The sequence below is a fragment of the Pipra filicauda genome, unplaced genomic scaffold (genome assembly GCF_003945595.2).
Source record: "Pipra filicauda isolate LSUMZ 115617 unplaced genomic scaffold, ASM394559v2 scaffold119_size3216105_pilon, whole genome shotgun sequence".
In the NCBI taxonomy this organism is placed as follows: domain Eukaryota; kingdom Metazoa; phylum Chordata; class Aves; order Passeriformes; family Pipridae; genus Pipra; species Pipra filicauda.
The window spans coordinates 74,024-99,221 of NW_024103651.1; the positions used below are offsets into that span (position 1 = coordinate 74,024).

The window sequence follows — 25,198 nt, forward strand, 5'->3', positions numbered from 1 at the left end:
AAATGCTGGTTGTGAACTCATTTTCCATGAGATCCATATTCTCATCCTTTCCCTCTACTATGTAAAAGAAAAGTATCCAAAATGCAGCAAAGAGAAAACTGGTCATATAGTAAAGGTGTGATGTACAATGCATGGTGATGGCACATGGGCAGTTATTCTTACATTGTAGTATAACCTAAAATCTGAGGTTTGTAGTAAACCGGAAAGGACAAACAGACAGACAGCCTACATCTGGATGGGACAGTCTTCCTACTCATTCACTCCCTACAACACCACATCTTTAGTTGGTCTAAATCTGCACAGCCCAATTGACTCTTACAGTGTAGCAGGTAATTATTCATCCCTACCACAGAGGAGCAAGTTCATCTGTAGCCTGAAGAACTGGATTTATCCTTCTGACCTCTGCAGAAATTGCTAAAGCAACAGGCTTAATGAAGAAAGGGAAAATTTAGGCGCAAAGCATTGAATTAAGTGTGTGGAAAAGACCTGCAGCATCATGTAGTCCTCCCACCAAGACAGGGATAGGTACCAAAAGCAATTAATTAACATTCATGTCACAATTCATTCTGGGGCAGAGAGCAAACAACAGAGCGCAGAATAAGGGGCTGAACAGCTCATAGCCACCAGCAAAGGGTTTAGATCTGGTGGGTCTTGAACAATCCTTTAGATGCCCTGGAACACACACCTTCAGGCCTGGGATTCTGGAGACTGTGCTACAATCACAAGAGAGGGGCTCCTGAAAAGGCAGATATGGGAGCCCAGTCTTCATTTTCTCGTTGGGATCAGGGCTCCCACTGGTGACTAAAGCTACCGAAGGCAGTTTCACTGGTGGAACAAATTCAGGAATCATCCCCCCAGTGAGCAGCTTTAAATTAACCTGATTATTTCATCCCAGGTCTTTGACAAATGAGCCTGATTTATTTAGCTCATTTGAAACAAGTTCATTTTAATGAAGTTATTTAAATAACTCCATGATGCCATTAGCCAGATTACATGGTGTCCGAGGGGCATAATGCATGATCTCATTTCCAACTTAAACCCCTTCCATTTCTTTCATCCTCTAACTTAAGTAGCAGGAGAACAGAACATATATTCTTCCATTTCTCTCTAGATGGCAAAAAGTCGTTTGACAGCTACCAGGTATTATCAGCTCATTTAGACACTCTTTATCTAGCCTAGGAAATCAGATTAGAACTTGAAACATATTTCTGCTAAATGACATGGAAATACAGCCCTGTTTGAGGTACAGAAACATATCACTGTCACTTTTAGAAATGGACAGTGTTATCCTGGCCACTGCCCTGTAAATTGCCAAATTTTGTGCTTTAATTGCTTCTGGAGATTTTTCTCACCAGATTTTGCACATCTGTAATAGGAAAAAACAAATGAGTTGTGGCTTGGGTTTCAAGTCCTACCCTGCAATAGATTTTCCAAGAAACCAATTTCTCTTGCTCATATTCGACCTCCCCACATCAGTGCATTGGCACATGGGCACAGAATTCCCCTCCATAGAACACCTGGCATGTCTGAGCCTTGCTCTGAACAGATGAGAGAGCCCAAGACAAGGGACATGGGCACTTTAAATCACCACTAAAACTGTGTCCTAGCACTGGGTATAATCTTGCACCAAGACCCATCGATTCTCTGTGACTTCAGGTGGAATTGCAATCAGCAAGATAAATGTTTCTGAAGAACTTGGCCGTGCAGGACTGGACTGGCGTTATTGATGTTATTTATGAAGTGTTGCATTTGTAACCTACTATCTGAGTTCCAGATACACTTAAGTATCAGATGGATCCCCCTGGTCCTTCTGAGGCAAATGTAAACACTTCTCAAGATGTTGGAGGATAACCTTGTCTCCCTAAGTTGGCCTCTGTCTCTTCCTGAGTGTGAGGCATCCACAGGAAATGTTAGGCACCTATATGTTAGGACCCATCCATCTGGACATCATCTCAGAACAGATCCCTGATGGACTATTTCCTTATTAAAAGGGAAGAACCAGTGTTCACTTTTTTTTTGCATGATGGCTTCTGGCACAGTCCCTTCCCTGGGATTTGGCAGGCCTCTGTCCAGGCTCCTCCTCAGTGTGGAGCATGTGTCCATGGGCATATTCTCCTCAGGGCTGAAGCCACATAAAGAGATATCTAAGGTAGTCTCCCTGCAAACACTTCTGCTCACATTCTGCAGTTCTCTTTTCTGGCTTTGTAACAGCTTTATGGGTTTGTGCTGGAAACTGGGTCACCGAAAAGATCCAGGACGAAGCAGAAAACCAGCAAAAATTACCTATTTTTCTTAACCCAGATCACTTCAGTCACGTAGCATTCTGTCAGGATGGTAAAGGCAGGGGGATCTGCTCCCTCTCCTCTTACACTGAACCTGACACAAATCCAGGGTAGAAGGCTTGATGCTCAGCTGGGCAGGACAAAACAGAGGTCTCACATCCAGTTCCCTGGAATATGAAGGACTTTTACATTGCATCCTCACAGGAGAAATCTGACAGTAGTGACAGAAATTCTTGTCTGGCTCTAAGTATGCTGGCTGCAGGAATAGGGTCTTTTTCTTGGTGCTTCTGGTCTTTGGCTCCAGCACTTTCAGCCACTCTTCAAGAATGTAGGTGGAGGGCTCCAGGGACCTCTCAAGCAAAGCAAGAAGAGTTTAGGCACCTCTTGAACAGCAATTCCAGAAAGCAGATGAGATCTATCACTGACTTTTCAACAGCTTTTTAGACCTTTACATTTAGAGATTAAATAGGCTGATCCCACCCTTCATTAGTTCCCCCAAATATTCTTTTTTTTTTCCATATAAAAGGTTTGAGTTGGATGTTGGGCTTTTTGTTCCATAGAAAGAAACCACTGAGAGAAACCTTTAGTCACACCGTATATTGCAAGAAAAACAATCAACAATGGATCACATTAACAAACATGAGAGATAAAAAGAAATATTTAAAACTAGGGCAGGAGTGACCATCAGAGATTGGTTAGGTTTTGTCTCTGGTGTATGTATTGACAGAAACTTCATGCTGCTGTGAAAGGGAGACTGCAAGACCAGTATGGGCCCAAAAGGCACGTTTTGTAAACATAAGAAAACCTTACACTGTGGGGAATAATGCCACAAATAGCTTTTCTTTCGATGGAAAGATTTGAGTTTAGAGATGCATTCTGCCTGCCAGCTCTGTGATAATCCAAAGACAAAAATAAAACTGGACGACCTGCTTAGACAGTCGAAGTTGGAAGCAGAACAACAAAGAGGAGAAGAATTTCATGTCCTAGTAAAACAAATTTAGGAACAAACCAGAATGAAAATATAAAGTAGATGCTGCTTGCTCACATCCTCTCGGAGTTGAAAAAGCCGATTCACAGCTCCTGGACATATCACAGCACCATCTGCCAGCAGAGAGTAGAATTACATGATAAATGGTACATTTTGCCTGAAGAAACATTTTGTCCCCTTTAAATGCACAGGAGGACTGTCATTGCTTTCATGGAGCCGGCATTTGACAAACACTGCCAAAAAGCTGAACCTACATAAAAGCTGAATCAACATGCAGCTCCAAAACAGGACATGTTTTTTCACTGTGAAATATATCACTGTCCTCCCAAACCTCAAGACTATGATCATACAGCTCCAATTACTGGGATTTTATGGATGACATAGGCCAAGGAAGCAGCTCTTGGCCCTCATGTTGTCCCTCCCTCCCCTACAAAGCTGCTTCCCCCCTGCCCACCCATGGCCCCTGCACACAACTGGTGCATGATGTGATGCAGAAAGCACCTGTCCACTTTTGCCTGTCCCTTCTGCAGAAAGAACTAAATTTTGCAACCCTCTCCTCATGCCTCCCTCTGTGTAGCAGGATGCTCTGCCTGGAATGGGGAAAACAACTCGAACGATGCCCCCTTTGCAAAGCTACCAGAGGTAAATGAAGAAGGGGGCATCAAGCAGCTTTTGGTGTTGAACAGTGCTGAAAGCAGCCTGACTTATCAATCTCAAAGTTAAACATCCTGATAGTGAGATAAAGATATGGTAGACCTGGTAAAATACTTTATACTATAAAAGCCCAGTCCCAAATTCTAACACACCCCTTCTTGGGATGTACATGTGGGAGTCCTCCCTCAAGTGGAGATGCCCTTCGAGGTGATTCCTTGAGGTTGAGCGAAAGAGATTTGCCCATGGTCATTGGTATGGGTGAGTAACATCAATCTCTACTAATAATTGAGTTTGCTAGCCTGAATACAATTGCTTTAATACAATTGCTTCAATGTAATTGCTTCAATATTGCTTCATAGTGCACTATATTATAATAGTTGTTACAGCTCCTATAATGTGTAGGAAATAATTCTAATTAAGATCTTTCTGTCTAATCATTATCATAATAAATCACATATATTTATATAAACACATCTGGTTTGCCATCCTTAATCCTGCAGGACAAAGTTGTACAAACGTTCAATTCCACCCATATAATCCTTTACACACTGATTGTTGACAGTCTAAGATTGGATCCAGCCATATCTAGGCTCCTCTCTGGGAAGGAGTTCAGAAAGCAAGGGGGTCCTTTCTGCACCTTGTGACTCAAGAAGAGGGCTTCTCTAATAAACTTTGTCTGAAGCTCCCACTCTGCCCATGACCCCCTTCCATCAGCACCTCTGATTTCAGTAGCATACAGTAAATCACTTCCCAGCTGGGATCCATCTGCTCCTCCCATCTGCTCTGTCCATTTCTCTCCCTTCTCTTCTGCCAGTGATCCTGTGAAGCCTTGTTCCTTCTCCTCTTCTGCTGTCCATACACCATCTTACAGAAACCCCTTCCTCCTTCCTGTTTGCCCGGATACCCCCTCCAGCCACCAATTTCTTTATGGATACTGTGAATTGCACAGCTGCCTTCCTGCTAAACTCAATAGCAGGAAGAATGCCTCATCCCAGTGTCACTGACAGCTCAGACTCATGTAGACCTTGATGGCAACTTGTCCTCTGCTCACTGTCTCTGGGACTCTGGTCCTTTTTCTTCTTCATTTTGAGCCATATCAGCACAACCATTCCTAGTCTTGGGTTGGGTTCAGTGGGATGGCTACTGCCATGGGCCCAGATTGTGGGGAAAGCTGGGCTCCTCTAGATGGCAACCCAGGTGGTAGGTGTGCTTGTCATGCAGCCCAGGCTGACTGCAGTTGGAATTTAGGTGTCTCGGTAGATGTTTCAGGAAAAAAAGACAGGAAAATGCCCTCGTTCCCAGCTCCGCAAACTGTGTGTTGAGGCTCCTGAATACAATGCCATTCCCTAATATTTTTCAGGACTCTGGTAGAGGGTAAGTGACACAGCAGGCACTCAAAATATATCAATAGAGACTTTCAAGGTGGGTCAGTCCACTAAAGACTCCCACAGGCGCAAGTGAGGAAACTATGAGATCGTCACCACAGACAAGGTCCCAAAATGAGTCACTGCTCTCTACAGGATTATTCTTAGCCCAGGCCACAAGGTAATAATTCTTCTCAGAGGAGATTCATTCTGCAGTGAAGAATCCACACAAGCTCCCACCGACGCTCTGTTACTCCTTCTCTGGCATCTCTTTCATGGCAGCACTTCAGAGCCTGAGCAATCCTCCATAGCCATCCCCTACCTACTTATGTGAGCACATAAATGAGCAAGTGTTATATAAATACTAGATTGTTTATATATAGAAATGTTTTTTTTTTTCTGTCAATGAGTAATTTGCTACACCCATATGTAATTAGATACACACATATCTATACAGATAGAAATCTATGTAAATAAGAAAAATCTCATAAACAAACAGGAATCAGCCTGTCTGTAGGACCCTGCAGTGAGGAAAGGAGGTGTCTTTCCCTCCAGGTTTGTTTCCTTCAAATTGTGTCAACTACTGCTTCCACTTAGAAATACCCTCCCCTAGAGAGCAGCATCTCCATGTCTGCAACAGAAAGGTACAGTTTCTTGGGAAAGGATGGAAAAAAACATGTACAGAGGCTTAGTCATCTGATAATCCACAAGAGATAGTCCAGTTCTTCTCTGTGGACTTGATTTTCACTTGGAGCAAAATTTTTATGACTGACATTTAAGATGCATTTTTGAAATGTGAATCCTGAACTGATGCTAAGCACCCAAATATCTGGCAATGAGACTGGGAATGGATGGGGTTACAGCAGTGGACATTTGGTGGGTCAAATCAGTGGTTCAGCTCCACCAGCCCAAAGGGGCAGAGGGAATATCTCGTGCTAAGTGGGCACAACAGATAAATACATGCAGCCAAATGAGGAGAAGTTTTGGAGCTCTGGATTGCAATGACCTAAGGAAAAAGGCACCATTTGTGGCAGCATCTTTCCACGAAACCACAGTCAAGAATAGTAAACCAGTCCAGAGTCTGAAATGGGACCAACACCAGGCTGCATTAAGCAAGGCACATCGTATATATTAAAGCAGAGGAGAAGGACCATTCCCCTGTGAGCACCAAAGATCCTTCTGATGTCAGGGCAGAGACATCCTTATTGAGATCCAGTCCACTGAAATTAGTACTTCCTTTTTCATTTAATTATTTCATGAACTTACAGGAGCCGAAATTCTTAAGACCCCCATCCTTCCTGCATTATAGGCCACTTGCATCTGCTCTGGCCAGTTCTGAAACTGCTATAAATGCTGCTATGTGCCTAAATAGCAGCTGGTCAGGGCAGCATGTGGAGCACCTGCTCAGGAAGATTTTAAAAAGTGAGGCAGTTGCAAAAGTAGGGTACAGGTAAAGAGGCTAAAAGAGAGAGACAGCTGAGGACATGTGGCTGCAGTTGTTTTTTTGGAAGGAGATTCTCCATGCCAAAGGGGTGCAGCACTGACATCATGTTATGATGAGGAGCTGAGGAGATCCCTGTATCTGTTCATCCCTGCAATTGCCTCACCAGCCCTTCCTGCCCTCAGCTGCACATCATCTGGAGTGTCAGTCTCCCCAAACTGGAGACAGAAGGCAGTAAGCAACATGTTCATACACCAGCCCATGAGTTAGATAATATAATCAAGAGTTATTGCTTTCTCTTCCAGCTACAACAAAGTCTGCTCCAGGGCCTCCTATATTGATCACTACAACTCCTCTCAGTCACCTACTTCATATTTACACCATACACACTTTTATGGGTCATTTCAAAAACAATCTGCTAAGGCCAGACACACTTCATGTCATCTTGTACATCATTCACCCTGAACACCTCTCAGTATTTAGTACACATAATTTTTTCTAATTTCTACTTTTTGCATTTCTTCTCTTGAATTTTGCAGAATAGAACTTTATTTCTTCTATTACAAAAAAGGCTCTGTACCAAGATTTCTGTCACCACCCACCTAATCAGATTTTGGATTATAAAGTTCACGCTTTGGCATCAGGATTTACAGTGAGTCACCAGCATGTTGATCCTCTTTCTCACTTCTTCATCTTACCAAGCAGTCTCACTTCTCCCCAAATGCCTGATGAGAAGTGAGTGCACTGTACCCACAAAGCAATGCTAATTGAGCTTTAACTCCATCGCAGCAGAGGGAGAGATGTTCCATCTCTGGGATGCAACTGGTGGGTCTGGAGCATGTGGCAGTAGGGACATCTGGTGGCTACCAGGAACATGAGGCCTCTGGAATAAAACTCAGTATGAGTTGATAAAAAGCTAACTTAATTTAAAAAAAAAAGAGATTGTTATGTCCATAGCAAACTCTGTGTTTGAGTCTTTCATCAACTTAAATAGGTATAGGTGCATGTAATTGTTCCATTAACATGAGACAACTCAGGATGCATGAACCTCATTTGCTCTACAAAACAAGAGTGTTACACAGTGAGATTTCATCCTGCTCCTGAAACACCAGAGAACTCCAGTCATCATTTTATTTACATCTACCTTGAATTTGATATCAAGTAAATAAAAAAACTTGAGATTCCTTAGGTTTGATGTACAGAAATAGCAAGTATACAGAGACCACAGCTAATTTAAATGTGCATTGAACAAAACAGATGCTATAAGTCTTGCTTTCAGATCCTTATCCCAGCTACCTTCTTGTCCCAGCTACACATTTTATCTCTTTTCTTTCACTACCACAGTTTTATGTGCAGTGTCTCCTCCCTAAGCTGCCCTGCCTTCCCAAGACAATCTGAGTCCCATCTACAAGCCTTTGTTTCACAGGTGCAAATCCTCACCTTTTCTTCATGACTGTTTAACGTAGAGTAAGAGACAGCAAAACTGAGCTTTGTAATCATTAAGGCTGGAAGGGACCTCTAAGATCGTCGAGTCCAAGTGTTAACCCAGCATTGGCAAGTCCACCACTAAACCATGTCCCTAAATGCCAGATCTACATGCATTTTGAACACTTCCAGGGATGGTGATTCCACTACTTCCCCGGGCAGCCTGTTCCAATGCTTGACCACCACCACCACCCTTTCAGTGAAGAAATTTTTCCTAATATCCAATTTACACCTGCCCTGGCACAACTTGAGGTCGTTTCCTCCTATCCTATCACTTGCTACCAGGGAGAAGAGATCGACCCTCACATGGCTACAACCTCCTTTCAGGGAGTTGTAGAGAGTGACAAGGTCACCCTGAGCCTCCTTTTCTCCAGGATAAATATCCACAGTGAATTTATCCTGGACGTAAACAGCTCTTGCAGCTGCTCCTCATGAGACTTGTGTTCCATCCCCTTCACTAGCTCCATTGCCCTTCTCTGGACACACTTCAGCCCCTCAATGTCTTTCTTGTAGTTAGGGGTCCAAAACTGAACCCAGGATTCAAGGTGTGGCCACAGCAGCGCCAAGTAGAGGGACACAGTCACTGCCCTGGTCCTGCTGGCCACCCTATTCCTGACACAAGCCAGGATGTCACTGCCTTCTTGGCCACCTGGGCACACTGCTGACTCCCATTCAGCCAGCTGTCAAACAACACCCCTGGTTCCTTTTCTGCTTCACCCCCTTCCACAGAAACACAGAGCCATGCTGGAAGGACCCTGTTTGCCCCAGTATCTCAGCTGTAGCATACTCAGGGCAACCAGAGGGACCTGAAACCTTATGGGCAAGATGCAGTTGCCTAATCATGGTCATCTAACCCCATCTGAGATGTCCTAGGCTAGATGGGGCATTAGTCCTGCCTTGTCTCCCTCCAGATGCTGCCTCAGAAGCACACAGGACTCACTGGTCATGTGCAGGCATCTGTGAGGCTTTTAGGGTTTAAGGTATTAAAAGGCGCCAGATGTTTAGGACAATTGAATTCTGCCTGGCAAATAGATTCTGCTGACCTCTCCCAATGTGTCAGGCTTCCAACAGCCTGTGAGGAAGGTTTGCAGAAAAAGCTGTTCTCAGGGGACAAGGGCAAAGCTCTTTCAAAGCTCTCAAGGTTTGAGGAGGATGCAGCTGGAGGGAAGTGGTCAAAAAGAAGTGGTAGAAGTGCTACAAGGATTTTAGACAAAAAATTGTGGGCAGGGGATGCCAGGTGCCATCTTGCCCTTATCTACCCTGTTTGTCTGTGAGGGGGCTCAGCAGGTAGACTCTATTTTGCCAAGGATTGCGGCACCTACAGGCACCCAGAAAAGAGGGCAGGAAGCGCCGCAAACATACTTGTTTATTCTCGGCTTTATGGCTCATTTTTGATTATAAGCCTTGTTTTTTTGCGAGGTCGTTGGGCACGAGGGAAATGAAGAGTGATCCATTGATCAGGCATCACAACAGGCAGGTGATGGAGACATCGTCCCTGGAGGTGTTTAATGAAAGAATGGGCACGGGACTTAGAGCCACGGTGGTGTTCGGCCAGAGCTTGAACTCGGTATTTTCAGAGCTTAAGCGATAGTCTGAGGAAGGACGTGTGGGTGTTATCAGGGGTGTCTGTCCCAGGAGGCCCCTCAGCGAGGCGGCGGCTCCGTGCGCTTTGTGGCGCCGCTGGCGCTCGGGGCCGCGCTCCGTGCGCTTTGTGGCGCCGGGCGGGCGGGCGGAAGCGCCGGGCGGGCGGGCGCGGGCCCTTCCGGCGGGCTCGCAGCGCCTCGCCCCGCCGCCACCGCCTCCGCCTCCCCCGCTCGCCGCCCGCCGCCCGCCCGGCGCCTCCATCCTGGTACTTGGGAGTCTCCATCCTGGTTTCTCAAGTGCCCGGACCCAAAACAGGAAGTAAGTGCGCAGGGGCCCGGCGGGATCGCAGGGCCGGGAGCTGCGGGCGGCGGCGGAGCGCGGCGGGGACGGGGCGGGGAGGGAGCGGCCGGGTGCGGCCCTGCGGCTCGCCGCGCTCCAACCGGGCTGGCGGGCGGACAAGGCCGGGCCGGGCGGGCAGCAGGGCCCGCGGCGGGGTCACCCCGCGCCGCCGCCCGCCGGGGACACGGGAAAATGGCGGCGGCCCCGGGGCCAAATGGCGGCGCTGCGGCCGCGGGGCTGAGGCGGGCGATGAGGCGGGCCCGGAGCCGCCGCCCCGGGGGCAGTGCCGGGGCCGGGCCGCTGCCTCCCGCCGGCTTCTCCCCTGGGAGAGCACTGGGCCAGCCCTGGGCCGCGGCTCCCCGCCTTCCCGGGGTGCTGCCCGGGCGTCGGGAGCGCTGCGCAGGAGGAAATTGGGAAGGGGGCGGACGGACCCTGGAAATCACCAAACCTGGGCTCCCTTGGGAGGGCAGGGCGGCCAGCGCGTTTATTATATTTATTATATTTTAATTAATATTTTTTATGATTGTTATTTCTGTTTTAAACTGTCTCCTCCTCCCCCAGTCGGATGTCTTGTAATAAAAGGCCACCTGCACGATCACGTTTGAATCTCCCATTTTCCCCTCGCTTGGGGTATCCTGAGCTTGTGGCTTTTATCTGTTTTGTTTCATAATCTCTGGGGGGTTTTTTGTTTGTTTTTTTTTTTTTTATGCCGAGATTTGTGGTTGCTTGGGGGTTTTATTTATAAGTGGTGTCTGAAATGTGCGAGTCTGCCAAGATCAGGGGTTTCATGTTAGAGCGGTACCAGGATTTTTCTGCACTAGAATTAAGCTCTCTGTTTTGCCAGAATAAAGGATTCTGGTCGGAAAAGCCTTCTTTTCTCCTTTTTTTTTTTTTTTCTTTTTGGGGTCTCTGTGTTCTTGGTTGTGCCCTTGAGCGCGGGTAAGCGTATTGCATTTGCACCAGCTACTTCTTTAGCTGAGAGATAGTGTTTGTGTGTGTTCATTCACAAGGAGTTACCATTGTTCGGCCTCACCTGGCTATTGTTAGTTGAAGTAATCTAGAAAATGCTTTTTGTTTGCCAGCGCTGCTCTGGCCGCAGATGTAACTTGGCCTCTTGACAGCATAGTTAAAATTCCTTTGCAAAACCAGGAGATGTGGTTTTTGCAGTGAGGTGGACACGTCTCATTCAGATTCTCATTTCTGTCATTGCACGTGGTTATAATAATCCACAACTTCATGATGTTTTATGACTTATGGAAAAGATATGGCATCAACTAAAACTCCTTAAGTAGAATGCCTAAAAATACTGATTTTTGTCTTAACCACTCAAAATTATAAAAGGTAGGTACGTAAGAGACAAAGACCTCTGTACTGGGTTTTACATGTTCTAATAATTCCTTTATTTGTGAGCATTAATTCCGTGCTCATCTGCCCATGAGAAAGCAAGAGAGAAGTCTCTTCGCTTATCAGTCTTACAGTTAGGATAATAACTGTTCATATTTTTCTTGTGTGCTAAACTTCTGCCCATTGTTTATAAAGGCGAAGAAGCTACTGTAATGCTTGGAATGAAACTGGCTTTACATGAAAGAAAAGTAATTTTAGAATATACCATACTTATCAAGATCTTTTAACCATAGTCATAACCTTGTCTCCGAGAGCCATTTTCTATTCCCAAAAAAGAAAACTTCTAACTCTCTGGTTTTGGTGATTTTGTTTTTTCCTTTTTAAAGAGCTGGGACATAGCTTTTATTTTGTTTTGTTTGTTGTTTTTTTTTCCCTTGTGTGACATTTAAAGCATGCTCGGTGCTTTTTATGAAAATATCAATGGATAGGCCAGAAGTGATGGGAGTTCTGCCAAATTTGGATCAATGCAAATGAGAACACTTTGTCCCATTGTGTCTCCCATATATTCCATCTCCGTGATGGCCCACTTCTCTAAATACCACTGATGAGTCAAATGTAACTGTTCCTAAAGGACTGTAACCTCATGCTGATTCAGATTAATAAATCTTTGTATGCCTCAAACTCAGGCCCTTGGGTCCTTGTGATTGGTGTCTGTCCGGTTTGGTTCCTTCTCATATCCATTTTTGCAGCTGTTAGAGGTAACTTCTGCATGGTGGAATTTTAAATTAGAGTGGAACCCATTTGGGGTGACAAAAAGGAGGGTTTTTTTGCTGTTGAATAATAGCATAAGAGAACAGGCACTAGTTGAAAAGTAAAACCTCCTGATGACATATTAGAAGTATTGACTTAGTATGGAATACACTTAAAATTCAGGCTTCCTAAAATACGAGGTCCTGTAATGACTTTGTTTCCTGTGTGTTACTCTTGAACAAATGCCTTGAAATCCCAGTGCATTCCATGTGATTGTTCCCGTTAAATGCCACAATAGCTGGAAACCTCTCTTAATAATCTTCAGTTTTTGCTTTTTACAGGACTTAATGAATATACTTATTGCCCAGTGCACAGAACACAGCCCTTAAAGCAATTTCATATAGAAATTTTAAAAGATTTACAACAGTCCACTGAAGATTATACTTAACATTCAGTTAATAACTAGGGACCATAACAGAATTCTGTCTTAAAGGGTAAAAATACTATTTCTTAGAAGTGCTTAATTTTTACAGCCCACAGAATAATTGAGCCCATCTGCCTGATTTAGAATTACAAGAATTTTTGGATTGAAATATTCACTTTTTTTTTGTAGTTCAGTATAAAATCAGCTTTGTGTGGGCTTTTTTCCTGCCTAAATCTGCTGCAGGCTTCCCAAATAAATCAAACCTGCTCTATTATGTGGCTTTAGTGGAAAACTTATATTGGAATTCTGTATTAAATGGTTCTTGTCGGCAAAGTATTTTCCCTTCTCTTGGGTTGCATGTTGAAACCTATTTGAAATTGTAATACAGCTCTGAAAATGTTGGGTTTGGTAAATACACGCAGAATCCAACAAGGCAAAAAAACATTTACTGAATTTACACGAATTTCTAAGGTGCTTTCTTAGAAATCTAAGATTATGCCATCCGCAGTGTTGGTGTAGATGTATCCAACAGTGTTGCCTTCCCCAAAAGCAAACTCTCCTTCAGAACATAAAATATTAGTGATAGATTGGCATCTCTTTAAAGAGTGTGTCTGAATCAAGGATTGGAGAAAAGCCTGGGGTTGTTCATTAAAAATTAAATATTTGAGTAAGCTTTTTGTTTAAAATAGAAAGTAGTGCATTTTCAAAAACACATTTAGTGAAGTTAGGAAAAGAAGGTGGTATTTTTGAGGTGATGAGACTACCTAGGTCATAATTGTCACTAATTAAGAAGCCGTAAGAGCATTGGCTCCAGCAGCAGCACTGGGCTTTGGCCACTGAGCTCATCATAAACTCCAAGTGGTCCCATTGTGTGTCATATTTGTTGCATGTTCAGCAACTGTGGTACACTTAATCATTGAAGTGTAAACCAGTGGTTTTTCTGTGGTCTGGAGATTGCTTCCTGTTCAGTCAGTAGAACCACCACAGTTATTCCTGGATTTGGTCACTGATTCATGTACTCACGGATTGACACCCCTGTCCTGGGGTTTGATGTGTCTTTAACGAACAAGTTTGCTTGGTTGTGTTCTTCCTTCAGTTTTCTTGTATTTGTGTAGTCTAATGAATAAAAAACAATGTCCAAAATATGCACTTGACTTTGACTTAACTCCTGATGCTCTTTCCATTCAGTTTTCAGTTGTGGTCCAAGGCCATATCCATTAAAGTTGACGGGAATTTTTCCTGTCAACTCAAGGGTTTGACTCTTCCTGAGTTTTTATCAGGGCTTGGTTATGGTTATTGCCTTTACTCAGAAAACTCTGAATATGCTAAACCTCAAGTATCTTACACAGAACATTATTATTTTTTTTCTGGAGAGCCTGTTTTTATACTTGCTTTTCAACTAACTGTTGGGATAAACCATTCTTGGGACATTGGCAAAAGGTTACAAAACCCTGCTCAGTCCAGGAATTACATTGAGAAATTGTTTCTTGGGAAGTCCCAGTTCCTTGAACAGTGTGTAGTGCCCAGTGTTTGGTTCTCTGCTGTACCTGGGAGCTCGAGCTGACAGCTTGATCCGAGGAGCTGCCTGTTGCTGTTGGATGTGCTGCCTCAGCTTTGGCTGTTTATTCCGTTACAGCTCTGTTTGGAAGTGTCAGGGTGGCAGCTACTGATCATGGCATGTCTTCCTCCCCGCCTCTGGAAATGCCACGTTTGGATCTCTGGATGGACCTCTTTTATGCTGTGTCGTTTTTCTCTCCTAACATGGCAAACCAGCAAGGCAGAGAATGCAAAGCGACAGCCCTGACTGCCCCGTGCTTGTGATTTGGGAGCCAAATCCTGTAAACATACTAATTGATTTTCAGCAAGTCCTGAGTAACTGCTGAAAGAATGACGCAGCTTTGCTGTCTCTGTGTTCAGTCTTCCAATAAAAAAGAAGGAATAGTCTGCTGTATCTCCTGTTGTGACTGGTGCTATAGTATCCACTGCTTTTAGAAGAGCTTTAGGTGAAGTACATGATTGTTGTGATGTGTTTTGTAAAAAGAAATAACATGTCTTTCAAGCCTTTAGAACAGTGAGAAGAAAAATAGGGGCTTTCAGTGTGTTATCACTACCAGTTCACAAAAAACTAAAGAATTCTCCATGACGTTTCTCATAACTCTGGAAATTTTTATTACAGCAGTCCATGTAGTGAAAGTTATACACAAAGTGTATATGAACATGAAAAAGGGAATCTGTATGTTTTGGCCCAATTTCTTCACTCCCCAAAGGCAGAATGAGTAACTCAAAACTAGTTTGATAAAGTTACAGTCTGCTAATTTAGCTGTAATGCTTTGGATGTCGCGAAACCTAGCCATGATGATGAGGTATGTGTTTAAAAAAAAAAAAGAACAACCCCCAAATTATTAGTAAATTGCAAATGCTTCTGAATGGGGAGTTTAGGTGCTATTTTTAACTGGAAAAGTAACTTTAAAGCTGTCTGCTGTTACCCTGTGCAATATATAAGTATGCAGAAAGTAAAGGTAGGTGAATATCTTCAGTTGTGGATTTCTCATGTGAAGGAGTAGACTCTGTGAAAGTTTATGCTGGTTTTTTGGGATACAGGAAGCAGAGTTATGGTCCAAGCAGAGTCCAGCTGCAGAAAAGTAATCTGTGTGTTGCTCTTTCAGGTTTGAGTATGAGCACAGTTGAAGAAGAGTCTGACACAGTGACAGTAGAAACCGTGAACTCTGTGACTTTGACTCAGGACACTGAAGGGAACCTTATACTTCATTGCCCTCAAAATGGTATAGAATTGTATTGCATAGTATTTTTTAATTCTTTTTTTGATTGATCTGACCATCATACTTCCCTGCCCCCAGATTCTACCAGCTACTGGGGTTACTATGCTACAATTGAGGTTTATGATGCTACAGTTTGTTCTGTTTCGGTTTAAAGAAGGATAAAGTGTGGAATTAGGTCTAAATCCTAAAATTGTCTATAGGTGCCCAACAGGGATATAGCTGCTCTGATTTATTTCAGTGGAAACACATCCTTAGAACCAAGCATGTACCCAAATTTGTGTAGTAAGGGACTGATTTTAGTGTGACAAACTGTGGATAGAATTTACAAAGAAAATCTCACAGGAAATGTGTGTTGAGGACAGCATGTGAACTGGTGTTGCCTGTAACTTAGACCAAGTTCCTGGGTAGCAATAAAGCTCTGAACCACCCTGTCACATTTGTTTCTACTTTTTGTTTTGGCCCACTTTGTTAGAACTCTGTCCGGAGCTCCGCTTAGTTAACAGGAAGTAACCTGCATATGTTTTTGTTGTTAGAAGCTGATGAAGTAGACTCTGAAGACAGCACTGAACCTCCACACAAGAGGCTTTGCTTATCAGAGGATGATCAAAGCCTTGATGATTCCACTCCATGCATTTCTGTTGTTGCAGTTCCAAGTAAGTTCTTTTGTGTACACTTCTAGCAAAGATATCTGTTGGTAAAGGTTAAAAGTAGACTCTTTGAATCACATTAGAATATGGGTTTTTTCTTTTCAAATTTTATTAATACACTTGGGTATATCTTTATCTCTCATACCCTTGGATGGTTTTGCAGTTTTTGGTATCTGTACAGTACTGGCAAAATAGACCTGCCTTGCAGACAGAGAACTGCAGGCACAGGTGGATTGAATAAATTGGAGGATAAGTGGATGAACAGCAAATTAGATGCTCTCCATCTGCAAAGAGAGGTTAACTTTTTTTAATGATCAAACAGTATTGTTAGCATTTCAGTGTTATGTAATATTGAGGTGTATGGTCCTTTTAAGGTAGAGACTGTTGTAAAAAAGGTAGGGTGAATACTGAATTAATCTTAAGGAAGTTGACTGAATATTAGATAGGTGAACTTAATCTCTCAAAGGGAGGCAAAACCAGATCTAGTTAAAATACCAATTTGCAATACCTTGAGTGGCTGTTTATTTGGTGGAACTTAATAGAAATTCCTTAGAAGTAAAGGCATTATCATGTTGAAGTTGAAGGAGAACTGGGAAAAACACATATGGGCAAAAGATTTGAATTTTATCCTTTAGTAATTGGAAAATACCAGGGGTAGGGCTGGAAAGGAAGTATTAATACAGTTCCAAATGTTTGCATCATATCAGACACCTTTTGTTTATATGTTTCACATTAGATCTTAGTTGTAGTCAAACGTAAAACCGAAGGTTTCAAAACCCATATTTAAATTTTATGAAGAGGAGCAGTTGATAATAATTTTAATGATTTTACTGTGTCAACAAATAAATACCGAATAAAGTTTTTTCAAAATTTTCAGTTCAAAGATAGCAAAGTGTAAAATTGTAGCATGCATAAAAAATGTTTCCAGAGTAAAGTGTGCAGCTAACTTACCCATTCTGAAGTTTCAGAAAATGATCAGAGCTTTGAGGTGACCATGACTGCTACCACTGAGGTAGCTGAAGATGAGATTAATGAAGGAACTGTTACCCAGATTCAGGTACAGTAAAAGTTTGAAATTTTACCTCTTTGATACATGTTTTTATTCAAATCGAAATGAAAAGATAAACAAATACCAGAAAGACTTATAAAATTAACAAGACTATTTTAATATGAAATTAGTGTATTTAAGCGTTGATCTTGTTTATAAAATGCTGTTCTGTTTTATGTATGAGAGAGGTTTTTTGTAGTGTAACTTACTGCCCAAAGAGCAACACAGCAAACAGTAATAGAGGTAGCCTTCCACTGATAATCACTTGCTCTGTGGTGATCTGCATAGAAGACAAGTTTATCTGTTATTTCTGTCATTTGTTGATTATAAGTTAAGCTTTATAACAGCCCTAAGTAGGCTTTGTCTAACAATTACATGCAGTTCTCATTGTGGGTGTACCGTGTTTCAGAGTTCTAGATTGGAGGTGCTGGACGTAGTCCTTCCTCCACCAAAGCCAGTGAGACTCTTCTTATTTACTGGACATGAAACAGGAAGAAGAATGTTACTTAATTAATTCTCAGAACATCTATATATTAAGATGCTGAATCTTACTCAGGTGTTCCAAGAAAGGTGAATGTACTTTCAATGCCATATTTAAAAAGGGGCACTTTTGAACAGTCAGCAAGGTGACTTGGTGTGCTGATTCCATTTTCCCTTAAGTTATGCCTCCATGTTAATTGCAAGGTGATAAAGAATTGGAGGTCTTTACTGGGTAATTTCATATTGGTCTTTTAAGATTCTTCAGAATGAACAGCTGGATGAAATCTCCCCAATGGGCAATGAAGAAGTGTCAGCTGTTAGTCAAGCCTGGTTCACAACCAAAGAGGATAAGGATTCTCTAACCAATAAAGGTAGGAGATATCAAATGCTCTCCCATACTAAAAAAAGCTAAACTATTCCAAATGTCTCAGAATATTTTGCACGTTGCATAAGTAATCTCAGTCTGGCTTTTTGGAAATGGGCTGTGCCTGCAGTGGTGACAGTGACTGCAGTGCTATGGTAAAGAAGGGCTGTAGGTACTGTGTGTTGGCCCAGATGGGGCAGACAGTTGTGTTTCCCTGGTCAGGAGATGGGAAGCTGCAGCAGAGAGGGGTACACCAGGAAAAAACACAATCTGACCTCAGGTTGGTGCATCTTCCTCCAGGCAGGGCTTCTTAGTCTGGCTGCCATGATTCATATTAAACAGTTTCGGGAATGGAGGTGCTTCAGAAGAAGACAGCTCATGCAGACCAGGATCTACTGAAATAATCGCTGCTACTCCTAAAACTTCCACACCATTGGCATTCCTCCCTTTCAGAATGAAGCTGTGCAATCTTATAGTAGTTGCTGAACTTGAGAGTTTGTATTTTTATTTTCTCCCCCAGGGCAAGTGTCTTTCTGAACCTGGAGAAACAACTTAAAGTTCAATGAAGATGTGTTGTCTCTCTAGTTTCCTTAGTCTCTCTACTATTTTTCTAGCTTTGACTTTTCCTATTTCTAGAGGAAAAAGTTTTTTTTCAGTCAGTTCAAAGCAATTTCCTTTTTTGTTAGAAACCTTTAGGAAAAAATGCGATGCTTTTGTCTCACAGGAGCAAATGATCTCTTACCCAGTGAGTTTTAGTCCAGTGAGCTGAGTATACTGCTGAGTCAGCTAAAATGTGGCCTGAGTGTTGGATATGAAAAATTCAGAGAAAGGGAGCTGAGCAGCTCTGTCAGTGACCACTTGCTGATCCCATGTGTGCACCACCAGTTGCTTCTAACAGACAAGTAATTTCTTCCCATTTTCTCTGTCCTTCTAATTTATTAGATTTAAAGGGCTTCAAAGCTATTCAGTGTATTCAGAAACCTAGTGCATTTGTAGCTGTCTCCCAGACATATCAACTGACTATATATCATAGTGATAACAAGGGGCATTTACAGTTGCAAATGAATGAGGGCACTGAGATTCCAATTAAGAGATTCATAATTTGAGGAAGACATTTCTAGTAAAATATGCCAGGAAAAATATTTGAAAATCAGTACTACTTGAACCTTTCTTGTGATCTTCGTGATCACAGAGATCAGCCCTGGAGGAATGCCAGTATGTGCCTTCTTTTTCAGTAGCTCAGAGTTTGGCGTATGTTGCCCGAGCTCATAATTTTATAGCAGTCTCCACCTGATAATGCTTTATTTCCAGACCTGTGGGCAGGTTATGATAATGCTGAGAGTGAATATGCAAACAAGTGAAGTGCAAAATATATATCCTTTCCTAAAGTAGTTGGGTATTAAAGGTTATTCTGTATAAAGAGTAGCCGTGTCCCATGAAGTCAGAGGCTTGGGTAGAGGTATGAACCACAGTGACAGTAATAGATTGTTGTCCTGTCTCTGTAGTTTTGGAAGAAGAGATTGAAGCCACTGGGCACACAGAAAGAGTTCTCTTTCACCAGTTCCAATGGAATTGGTAATAATGCCTGTACTTTTCATTATAATTGGATTTGAGTAAACACTCTCTTTGGTGTGTTCTGCCTCCCAGCTCTGGTAATTAGCAGGCTGAGAAGGAAGTACCCTGATTTTTCTGAGCAGAGGCGGGCAGGTAGCCAGCACACACCAGTATGTAAACTGGGTCACACCGACGTAATCTGAATTAAAAGTATGGTATGACCATAAAAAAGGATAATCTATGTATTTTAGAGTAGGAATGTTTTATTGATAGGCTTAAGGTTTGGAGTTTTCTCTCTGAATAAAGTCGGTTGGATTTGCCTTTAAAGCTCAGCTGACACTGTAGTTACTAAGGGCTTAGACAGAGAGGAACATTATGTTTGTTTCTATTTGTTTGCCACTTTTATTCAGGGAAATCAAACTCTGACCACGAGTTTTTATCTTGACTGTGTCCCCTGAGCATTATTCTCAGTGCAAAAGAAAGGAGAGAAATGGGGACCAGCTTGTCAAAATAGACTAAGCAGAGAGCATTCTGTTCTGTGATTTACCTGTATGAAAAGCATTCACAGTAGGTGGCACTACTCACATGTTGGGGAGTGTTGAGGCTTATAAGAGAAGCCTACGTAGTTGCCAATTCCTCAAGTAATATTATGAGTCACATTTTAAGTTCTAGCTTCTGGAATCATTTTGAGAGCCTGGAAATTTCGGCTGTCAGTTTAAAGACAAATTTTCTAGTTGCGGCTGAAGAGAAACTCTGAAAATGTGACTTGACAGCACATAGAGGAATTTATGTTCTGTTTTTAAAATATGGATGTTTTTGAAGAGAGGTCTGACTCACATTATTTAAACATTAGTTGATGGTTGCTGTCAGTTATGAAATAACATCTGTTTAAAATTCTGGTTAGCTTTTTAGTAGCTAAAATTAGTCTTTTCTTTTTTAATTGCAGTGTGAGGGTCGTGTGTCAGATACTTCTGTTCTTGCTGTTTTCCTGGCTTTCACTTCAGTCATTACTTTGCCATTTCTATTTTCAGGCCATAAGTGGAAGCAAGGGATGTGGTCAAAGGAAGAAATTGACATTTTGATGAGTAACATTGAGCGTTATTTAAAGGTATGTTTAGAGTATCTTACCTGCTCCTTGGTGTGGTGATGCAGTTCTGCTAGAAGCCAGCTTTCTTTAGTACTTCCCAGAATGTTCATAAGTGATTCTGACTGATTCATTGTAGAAATGGTCATTACCCATTTGAAGTACATAAGAAAATTATATCCAGGCACAGGATTTAACTCTGCTTTTAATTTTTATACTGAATATTGCCCATTTTGAGCATCCTGATGTAATATTTTACATGCCTAAATGTCTCTAAATATACATTGGTTATTCATGAAACCTCTGGTGAAGATGGAGGGAAAAAAATTGCACTAGCAATAAAGATAATTTTCCTTACAGAGCATGGAATACAACTTTCAGACTTCCTTGATGCCATATCCCTGTTTGTTTACTACACTAACAGGATGGCTGTGTCTGCTTTCTTCCCCTTAATGTGTTGGTGTCAGAGTTCAGTGTAAATTGGCTTGCAGTTAACACAGTGATGGTGATAATTGCCCATAAGTAATATTTGTGGTAGGCTTGCAGCTGAGGATATTTGAGCTGAGCCCTTACAACTGAGAATGCATAGCCTGGATAGTACAGTTTCACCATCCTTCACTTGTGGTTTCAAAAAAAAGCCCTGAATTTAGTGTTCATCCCACAGCATTTGTTGTAGAAAGTGTGTCTGCCCACGCATATATTAGAATTTCTGCCACAAAATCATTCATAGGTAATACTGTCTTTTAAACCTAGTGAAGCTTTTTGAAGCTAGCTAAATAACTTTTCTGAGTTACTAATGAATCATGATTCAGTCTTTTCCCACTTACCTGCTTTCTTGTACTACTTTGAATAGTTTAAATATAATGATTCTTAGTTTAAGCTGAAGTTAAACTAAGAAGTTATAGTTTAAAGCTTTCCTTTCATACTTCATTCCAATGTTTTGTTTCCATCAAAACAAGAAGAGTAGTTTAACTGAAAGAAATTGCTTTCAGATAAATAATATCTAAAATTATGTAATAAATTGATACAACACTGTTTGACAACCTTCTCTTGTATGACCCCAGGCTAATTCCAGCACATGTTTTCCATGATGTTCTCTTTGATGGTTCAATTTTTGATCTTAAAATATGCATTAGACAGATTTTTTTCTTAAATGTGGATGGAAGTTAGAGTTTCTATGTCTGCCTGGACTCCAGTATAAAAAAACCCAAAACAATAAACCCTAGTGATCAAGGTTTTGTATTTGAGGGAGCTAATCCATAAATACTCAGTTTTACTTTTGAACTGTAGTATTTGTAATACACAAAAAGTTTCATAATGGCTTCAGTTCTTAAGTGTTCTGCTTCTTGATTTCCAGGAGACTTTTATCTAAGGTGTTTTGTTTGTGGTTTGTTTTTTTTTTGTTGTTTTTTTTAAATGCTTCGTTCTAGGCCCGTGGAATAAAAGATGCCACTGAAATTATATTTGAAATGTCAAAAGATGAAAGAAAAGATTTCTACAGGACAATAGCTTGGGGTCTGAATCGGCCTCTCTTTGCTGTCTATAGAAGAGTTCTTCGCATGTATGATGACAGAAACCATGTTGGAAAGTATGAAAACCTCTAATGCTGCATGGTTTTATTGGTATGAGTAGGGTCATGTATTTATGTTTGACATGTTCTGTGTGAGGCAGAAGTTGTAGCCAAGCAGATCTTCCTAATCATGTCACCTCTGCTGAATTCCAGTAAAACAACCTTGACAATAGTTGTGTTAAATTGATGCTATTCACAACTTTAAAAAAACAGATGAACAAAAAAACCCACCCAAAACGAAGGTTTGTAGCAGATTCTGATATGATTAGAAGACTTGGACACAAGCATGGGTCTGCTGAGATGTAACTTTTTCCTAGAGCTTTGACCTAGAGGTAATTGATCTCCACACTGTGCCCTTCTGTAAAACAGTGGTCTGGTGCCATCCAGAAAGGATGTTGGATTTTAGTTTTTGAAGGTAGCTGAAAATTAAAAATACCTTCTCAGTGCTGATTTAATTTTTTTTTTTTGATGGGAAGTCAGCTTTATGGTGATTGTGAATTGGGACAGGAAGGAAGGAATAGTTGTTTATTTGAGAGACTACTATGCAAAATTTTAATTCTGTTCTTAGTAAGATGACCAAGAACGAGGAATTTTCCTGACAAATGAGGGGAGTTTTAGACCAGATAACGTTAGAAATGCGCTGATGTGGAAAATGGCATTTGTTCCTCACGTTCTTTCAAAGCATTCAGTGAGATATGCTTCTTACAGCAGAAATTCCTTAATCTCTTGTAACTGAATGTGTACTGTGTGGTTAGTAAAATAAAAGTATGCTGTATGCTTTCTGTTTAAAATAATGTATTTTTATTTACCTGTTGCCTAGGTATACTCCTGAGGAAATTGAAAAGCTTAAAGAGTAAGTCTCATGAACAAGGTCACTCTTCCATGTTTATATTTAGTAGCGTGAGCAGTTTTTACAGGTTTCCTTATGTGAAATCACTGAAAAGTTACAAGTAAATTTGACTTTACTTGTTACAAGTAAAATGGCCACTATCCAAAAATAGTGGTCATTATCTGAAGAGAAATGAAACTATATCTGGATTTTTTTAGAAATTTTTTCTAATGTGTATTCAGGACAACAATATGCAACAAAGTATAAAGCAAAGCTTCTGTTTCAAAGGAATGTTTCAGATTTTTACAAAACAGTCAATATTTGTGGTTATGTTTGTGAGAAACAGAAATTCCATTTCTTTAGGAAATCTGAGTGAAGGTTATTTCTAAAGAAAGTGGCAGGTCAAGAATAGGACCTCCCCTATGAAGTATTGCAGAATTACATAAATTATCACTACAGCTCAAAGAGTCTCATTTTGAACATAAACCTGATCAATTAAGGAGACGGGGCTGCAGACTTTGTCCCCTCCTGCAGATTTCCAGGGTTGAGCGGTTTGAAGAAACTGTTGGACTGAAGGAGGGAAGGGAGTTCATTTCATTGCACTGATGGATATGTTGGGGTCAATTTAGCTGGTTTGTGTTGTTCCTAAAGTGCCTGTGGTTCCAGATGTGTTAGGACTAGTCAGGGCTCAACATTTTAAGCAACCTGCTGTCATGTGAGGGAGGAAAATAATTGTTAAAATTATGAACATGATTATGCAGTGTTTTGCTTCATTTAAATTGTAGGATGCCTGGGTTTTCATCAGGCATTATTTCGATTTCTCAAGTACTCTTTATACCACCTGAAAATCTTTGAGGAGCTTGTATAGAATGGAAGTTGGCTGTTTATCTAAACCTTCATATTCTGTTTAACAATCATTAAACCTTACAATGTTCCTGCAAGACAGATGTTTTAAGCATTTAATAAAGGAATATCCTGTGTTTTAGCTGGCCCAAAAGGCTTCTAGAAACACACAGAAAAAATAGCAGTGATGATAGAAAATAGTGAAGTATCAAAGTGTCTTTAAGCCTGTGAACTGCACATTCACCCTGTTTTTATTAGAGAGGATTTGATATTTTGGTAATCTTCTAACTGGATATAGTGCTAATGAGCATGTTTCTCTTTAGACTGAGGGTAAAGCACGGTAACGATTGGGCCACAATAGGAGCTGCCCTGGGGAGAAGTGCTTCCTCTGTGAAAGATCGTTGCAGATTGATGAAAGATACCTGCAACACAGGTGAGGTAAATGCTGGTGTCAGAAATGGATGTTCTGGTTAAAATTCTGTCACTTTTGTCATCACTGTTTTCAGAGGGGTGTAACTCAACTGAGGAACTCTCTGTGTGAAATCTGGGGTCAAATTAGAATGTATTTGGTGTAAGTTTCTCCAGTTTCACTTCTTAAGAATCAGAATACTCAGTTTACGTTTGCAATCCGTTGTCCATTATATGTTCCACTGGAGCATATTTTATTGAGGTGGATTAAAAAGCCTCCCCTTGTGTTTAATGTGTATAAACATACACTGTGTCAGTTAAGAGACAGGTGCACTTCAGAAGTAAAGCATTGTTTATTTTGTAATGTATATATTCAAATGGCAGGAAAATTTATTCATCTGGAAGAGGAAGAGAAGAGAAAGAAATTTGACAGCAGAACAATGAAATTGTGCATTTGTTAATCAAGAATGGAAACAATATAAATTTTTATTAGTTAAGAACAGTTAGATTTTCTTCACAAGTCAATAGTTGCATCTGGAATAAGGTGTTAGGTACAGAAGATAAATGTCTGTTGGTGTGTTGCAGATCAGAGCAATATCTGCTGTTAGTTAAGTTGGAGGGCTTTTCTCTCTTTCAGGAAAGTGGACAGAGAAAGAAGAAAAAAGGCTGGCAGAAGTAGTGCATGAGCTGACGAGCACAGAGCCAGGTGACATTGTCACACAAGGTGTATCCTGGGCTGCTGTGGCAGAGCGGGTCGGGACACGCTCCGAGAAGCAATGCCGCTCTAAATGGCTTAACTATCTCAACTGGAAACAAAGTGGGGGCACTGAGTGGACCAAGGAAGATGAAATAAATCTGATCATGAGGTTTGTTATTTTGGTTACTTTTAAAGGCTTGTAATACGTGTTGCTGGCAGGATTCCATTGGGGTCCATTT

At 41.5% G+C, this 25,198-nt stretch overlaps 1 protein-coding gene across 1 annotated transcript in view; it reads left to right on the top strand.

Moving 5' to 3' along the window:
• The first annotated feature begins 9,977 nt into the window (after window positions 1-9,977).
• Window positions 9,978-25,198, top strand: part of DMTF1 (cyclin D binding myb like transcription factor 1) — a 28,347-nt gene continuing 13,126 nt past the window's right edge. The window contains exons 1-10 of the mRNA XM_027722492.2: window positions 9,978-10,116; window positions 15,322-15,438; window positions 15,969-16,088; window positions 17,045-17,139; window positions 17,867-17,981; window positions 20,560-20,636; window positions 22,043-22,200; window positions 23,003-23,035; window positions 24,178-24,287; window positions 24,900-25,128. Of these exons, the coding sequence (XP_027578293.1) occupies window positions 15,330-15,438; window positions 15,969-16,088; window positions 17,045-17,139; window positions 17,867-17,981; window positions 20,560-20,636; window positions 22,043-22,200; window positions 23,003-23,035; window positions 24,178-24,287; window positions 24,900-25,128 (1,046 nt within the window). The 5' untranslated portion in view covers window positions 9,978-10,116; window positions 15,322-15,329. The remainder of the gene's footprint in view (window positions 10,117-15,321; window positions 15,439-15,968; window positions 16,089-17,044; window positions 17,140-17,866; window positions 17,982-20,559; window positions 20,637-22,042; window positions 22,201-23,002; window positions 23,036-24,177; window positions 24,288-24,899; window positions 25,129-25,198) is intronic.